The 6379-nt window shown below is 46.8% G+C and overlaps 1 protein-coding gene across 1 annotated transcript; it reads right to left on the bottom strand.

Annotated features, from left to right (window-relative positions):
- Positions 1 to 806: 806 nt before the first annotated feature.
- LOC106817681 lies at positions 807 to 3121 on the bottom strand. The gene is made up of 3 exons (XM_014822367.1): positions 3035 to 3121; positions 2501 to 2689; positions 807 to 1695 (listed from the first exon to the last, which is right to left on the bottom strand). The coding sequence occupies exons 1-3, from the start codon at positions 3071 to 3073 to the stop codon at positions 1498 to 1500; spliced, it is 426 nt and encodes a 141-aa protein (XP_014677853.1). The 5' UTR covers positions 3074 to 3121; the 3' UTR covers positions 807 to 1497.
- Positions 3122 to 6379: the final 3258 nt, after the last annotated feature.

Below are 6379 nucleotides of genomic sequence, written 5' to 3'. Positions count from 1 at the left end.
AATGACTTGTGAACCGCTGTGGCAAAATCTTATAGGGTGAAGGGTGGGAAAGACTGAGGGGAGGAATCATGAGCGTGGGGAGAGACGCGCGTAGGTTTCGTAGTAGTTAAACACTTAGTTTTCTGATCTAGATGTTACGCGAGGGCTTTCAATGCAGCATTGATGTCTTCTATTATTGTATATAATTTATGATTCAAAATACACTCGGTAGTCGTCATTGTGTGATACATGATTTATGTTGTGTAATGTTTGTTTGCGTTTATGCTTGTTCATTTATGCTTGCATTCTATTCATGTTTATTTTTACACTTTCTATATGTTCCTTGTTGACATCTTCACTGTCTTTTGACGAGTCGACACCGCGTAAAAATAACGTAATACCTCTACGTGCGGGTTTCGACCGTCGGCATGTAACAGGTGCGCATAGAATTTAAAAGCATATACAGGAGTTTTGCGACCGCACTGAGGACCACATGAAAACTCCACGCTGCAATAAGATATGAACAACTTTTCAAGTGCCGTGTATGTTTACGTGTGTGAGTGCGTGCGCGTGAATGGCATTTCACTTGCCATATTATAAACCCTTTTTTCGCAGTACAGACGGGCATGTCCGTGAATTCAGAAAATGACCGAGCCGCTCACATTGTCATCGTCATCGTCATCGTCGTCGTTTTAGCAGTTATTTTTGGTGTTGTTGTTATTATTATTATTATTATTATAATGCGGCGGCTAATATAATAACTTGTTATCGTTGGTGTTGTTAACAAACATGTATAGAAATAATGTCGAAAATCGAAACAGAGAACGTGCATTTTGGATTTTCTTATTTATTGATAAAATGTCGCTACAACACATAATACTATACACCAGGTAAACGTTTTGTCACACATGTGCAATTGACGATGTGAACATCATCGAAAACATATACTAACTACCAAGATAATTTACTAGTAGCGTTTTAAGTACGGATAAAGAGGGGCGCTACCGATCATGATTAAACAAATTTTCTGTTTGTATATACCTCCAATGTTTTGACAGTAATAGTAAAACGTAATAGCTACGTTTCTCTGAGACGTGACGCGGTTAATACGGTGGCGCATAATAGCGTTAGCTTCACACAAGCTTTATCGTGTCGTAGAAACTCATTATACGTGCCTTCCGTGAACATCAGTCACATTTATAGAGTGACCTATAGAAGCTGGTCCCGGCTTTAAGCTGGTTACCCTGTCGACGTGTGAGTCTTTAAGTTCGAAAGTCTATATAGAGTAAATCCAGCTTTAAATACGCATTCGCGCCGAAAGACTGCTGCTAAATCATTTCGTTTACAAAGATTTACGCCTCATAAAAAGGCACGATAATTCATTCGAGGGTTCACTGATGCGAAAGAACGGTCGCGAAATCTTTACTAAAAATATACTCCATACAAAATGAGAGAGAGTTTATTTAAGGGCCGCTCACTGAGGCCGCGAGAGATCGTCATACGTGATATATGCCGCTTCTAGCACTCATCGCCGCAGAATATGTATTCGAACTGGTAGCCAGTGGCGATGCCGTCTTCTCTGAGTGTACAGTTGCAGAGGTTGATACCGTCGCCTCCATCGTTGCGGTTGATGTCGAAGCAGAGGTTGGTCGGCAGGTCGAGTATAGAGTCGTCGCCTGCGCTGCTGCTGGAGCATGTGCAGCCGCGCGTATTGATCTGAAATATGTGCATGGTGATATCAAACAACAGAATCACGCAGATTCACTCGCTATTGGCCTGAGTAAAAATTCGAATAGAAATTATATAAGTGGGTGGAATGAAAGTAGGCTATCATACAGCTCCGGCGTTTGAGAAGTGTTCTTCGTCCGTTGACTCTCTGCGTGGAGTAGCGAATACTATAGCAAGAGCTATCTACAGAGAGAGGATTGTGGGGCATGTTGATGTGTTGGGCAGTGAAAGCGCGAGAGATATAGACGAATGTGATATAAAAGGTCGTGACGACAGCTAAGAGGAAACTGAAGATGGGAAAGAGTGAGAAGAAAGAAAGATGAGTGGAGAGAGAGGGCAGAACGATGGAGGAGGAGAGAGAGGAGGAGGAGGAGAAGGAGGAGAAGGAGGAGGAGAGAGAGATGAGAAAGATAGGGAGAACGAGAGAGGAGGAGTCAGAAACAGAGACAGAGACAAAGACAGAGACAAAGAGAGGGGAAAAGAGATGAGAGATAACAGAAGAAAGGGAAATGAAGAAAAGAGAGAAGAGTGGAAGAGGTGAGAGATAAGAGACATATGAAGAGAGGGGATAAGGAGTAAGAGAGAAAAATGAAGAAAGGATGAGAGGAAAGGAAAAGGTCAGACAAGAGCCATATGTATGATGCACCACACGGCAGAGTTGACGAAAATCATAATTTCACCATTTTTTCAAGCATAACATTAAATACTCAACAACAATCTTCATTATACAACGACGCCACGCACAAACAAGGCAACGAACAATCAAAGGCCATCGGAAACTGAAGTCACGTACCTTCCAGCCAACGGCATCTAGTGCTGGCACGCACTCGCAACTGCCGTCTTGCCATGTGTCATCGCAGACTACCGTACCTCCAGCCCTCGTGCAGGCTCGGGCCGGCCTACCCAAGGGGCAGAAGCGCTCAAAGAAGTTTTCAAAGTTACCGTGTCCACGTCTGCGATCAGGATGGCACACGACCGCCACCTGAAACATGATGCTTACGTATGAAAACACACGTCGTTAAGAAAGTCGTGGGTAGCGTCACCTGGCGTCAGGTAGGCAATCAGACTTAGAGTTATATAGAGAATATATTCAACATAACATGCATGTAAGGGTCACTCAAGGGAAATCCCAAGAGTGGCCTTCATAAACAGGCGTCCGTTCTATCTAGGTAGTTTTACATTATATCCACTGAAGGGAAATCGTCCTTTATGGACAAGTGTCCGTTCTATACAGGTGTCCGCTAACACGAGTTTGATTGAATAATTATGGTATCATCCCGTTTTTGTTCAACCTACTATACGCACACGGAATGCAACATGTACGTACCAGCAAGGTGACTAGAAGCAGAAATATGAGAGTCTTCATGTTGTCTATCGCTCATCCGCGCGCGTAGTTGTGCTGGTAGAGAACCGGCTGGCACAGGTTATATATGAAGGCCGAGCAGCAGCAGCGACAGCAGCAGCAGCGACAGCAGCATCAGCGGCGGCGGCGGCGGCGATAATCACATAGAGCACGTCACGACACCGCTTGCATCCGCTTCCGCTGATCTCGCTGTTCAGTCATTCGCGAAATCTTTATAAGGAATAATCTGCTCAGATACCCAGAGACGGAGGGGGAGGTGCAAACGTCGTGACTCCACTATCCTGGGGCATCATTTTGTTTCATTATTTATAGCATTTATGTGAAAATTGTTCACAATAATTGTTGCTTATAATTTTGTTATGCTCCATAATCTAGTGAGAGAGCGAGTTGATAAAGTTTTTGCCACTCAGCCGGTGCGATATAATAGCCATCAGGAGGTGTGCCCCGTCACACAAGGGGAGAGCGCATTTAACTGGTGCGAATTAATGCCACGTCGCCCCGTGCGCACACGTTTGCCGACTCGCGGTCGATAACGTAAAAACTCTTAAACTTGCATCTTAATCTGCATCTTAATCTTGCATCTGATAGAAATGTTGATAGAACGTTGAAAAGTTTATCAACTCGTTGACTTAATTTTCCTTAATAATGTAAACCCAACTTTATTCTGAGCATTGCGAGTCATTTAACAGTAATTAAGCTGTTAATTAGTAGTGTGCAGACGATTTTTATGAATAGCGGGACGGTTAAGGAACACATGTGTGGGCATAGGGGTGTAAGTAATTTGTTTGAGAGAAAAGTGGGGTGTCCGTTGGGCGTTGTAATCAGGTTTAGTCTGTTTGGTAAGCGTGGTTTCGGAATAATAGTTATTTGGCTGAACACAAATCTGTGTTGAGATGAGTTTACCATCTGAAATCATAAATTATAAGATATATACGTTGGTGCAACAACCCGGTTACATTTTTGGCGCCGTGACAGTCGACCTGGGTTTTGAAAAAATAACACATGATATTTGCTACAATATATTCTTGTAACATTGCACGCGGGCATAGATTTACACCCGCAAACGCGTGCACGCACACACGCATGAAAGTATACGCACGCACGCTTGTGTATACACGCACACACGCGCGCACACGCACGCACACGCAGGTTAAAAGCCGGATAGGTCGCACACAAAAAATAATCCGCGGAAAGAGCGTGGCAATGCAAACATAATGATTGGATTTCTTTCCATTTGCCGGAAAGGCTTGGTATTACACTGGTGTTATGTTATCGGACTGCATGCTTTTAACTCTATTTGTACCTCAGACGTAGCAAAGAGGTACATAGGTCGGTACAGATAGTGATTGCCGGAGAAGCAGGTAATGTTTGAGCTTGCTGTCCAACACTTGCCATGTCGGTCGCATCTGCTAGTTTAGACGTGAACTCATAGGTGTTACAAATGAGCTGGCAGAGCCTCCAGAGAATATATAACAATAAAACTACGGGTATCTCTATATGTTACCAGCAATATTTTGGTACGGCACCTATGAATACGAATGACAGCATATGAGCTCCCACCCACGCTGCCACCTCCCCCTCTTCCCTCCGATACCCTCCTTCCCTTTCTGTCCTTCTACCTCCTATCATTCATCTCTCTCCTCTCTCAATCTCTCTTTCTCTTCATCCTTCTCTCACTCTCTCCCTCTCTCTCCCTCTCTCTCCCTCTCTCTCTCTTACCAGCAATGTTTTGGTACGCCACCTATGAAGACGAATGACAGTTAGCATATAAGCTCCCACCCACACTGCCACCTTCCCCCCTCCCTCCGACGCCCTCCTTCCCTCTCTCTCCCTCTACTTCCCCTCATTCATCTCCCCCTCCCTCAATCTCTCTTTCTCTTCATCTCTCTCTCCTCCCCTCTCTCTCGCTCTCTCCCTTTCTCTCTCTCTCTCCCTCTCTCTCTCTCTCTCTCTCGCTCTCTCTCTCTCTCGCTCTCTCTCTCTCTCTCTCTCTCTCTCTCTCTCTCGTCCTCTCTCTCTCTCTTATAATGCCCAGTCACACATACACGACGCACGGCCGCGCGCACTGAAAAATCAGCAATTTTGGCCAGTGCGTTGTCGTTCGCTGGGTGTGCGTCAGCATTCGTTACTCGTTCGCCGAGCGCGCTGGACCAACGCTATCGTATTCGTTGTCATTCGCTCGTGCGCGGCGTGTGCGTCGGGATTTTTGAGCATGCTCAAATTGTGCGCGGAGCTCGACGCATGAAGGTACACGCCAGAAGGACGCCAGACACGCGCAGAGCGCGCTGGACCAACGCAGACCCACGCGGAGCACACGATGGGTATTCGTTGTATGTTCGTCGGCTGAGGTGTAGCGAACACCTAGCGCACACCGCTAGCGCAACACCTAGCGTGCTTCTAACGCATGTCCGCAACATGCAGCGATTATGGGCGTGCTGAACGAGTGCTGAACCGAGTCTGTAGCGCGCCCAGCGTTCTTCTAGCGTGTTCCTAGCGTGTACGCAGCGTGTAGCCATGGGTATATAAACGGGTCTCGCGCCCCCCTCCTCATCATCACTTCTCCTCGACCCTCATGGTGATGACAAGAGATCCTGCTGATCGTGTCTAGAAGAACCACCTCAAAGATAGAGGATCTCGACAGGCCTGCGACTACAATACGAAATCGCGGTTCTACAAACATCAGCAGAACCTCATGGAAGCTGGCACTTCACAAGTCATGTTATCAGGAGAACGAGAAAAGAAGATGTCACACGGAGGTTCTGGGTCCGACCGCGGATCGGTAGGCGACGACAGTTTGGCCTGTATGACAGGCTACTTGTGAACTCCGTAACGAAGACCAGGCAGCCTTCAAGAACTTATGCGGATGCCCCGAGATGTTCGACAAGCGGCCTAACCAGATTGGGTCGAGGATCACCAAGCAGATACAAAACCTACAGAGAGGCCCTCGCACCCTGGCCTGAGCTTGCCCTCACTCTGCGGCATCTTGCCTCTGGGACCAAATATCACTCAATGTCCTATGGTGGACGGTGCCTCACAAACACCATATCCCTGCTCATCCCAGAAGTGACCTGTGGCGTTGGCTGTCGGTGTGATGTGCGCTGGCTGTGCGTTGAATGGCGGTGCATGCGCGCGACCGATTCGTTCGTGCGCTAGCAACACGCTGTGCATTCGTTGGATTTTAACATGTGCGCCCTGTATAACGCTCTGTATGCGCCCTGTATGCGCGCAGCGCGCTAGCAAACACGCGCTGCATTCGTTGTCAACGTCGCTAGCTCTTCTAAATCCTGACACAAAGTTGGGCGCCCAACG

The sequence above is a fragment of the Priapulus caudatus genome, unplaced genomic scaffold, assembly GCF_000485595.1.
Source record: "Priapulus caudatus unplaced genomic scaffold, Priapulus_caudatus-5.0.1 Scaffold1827, whole genome shotgun sequence".
Lineage (NCBI taxonomy): Eukaryota > Metazoa > Priapulida > Priapulimorpha > Priapulimorphida > Priapulidae > Priapulus > Priapulus caudatus.
The sequence above is the reverse complement of the archived record's forward strand: the minus strand, read 5'-3'. Positions and strand labels throughout refer to the sequence as shown.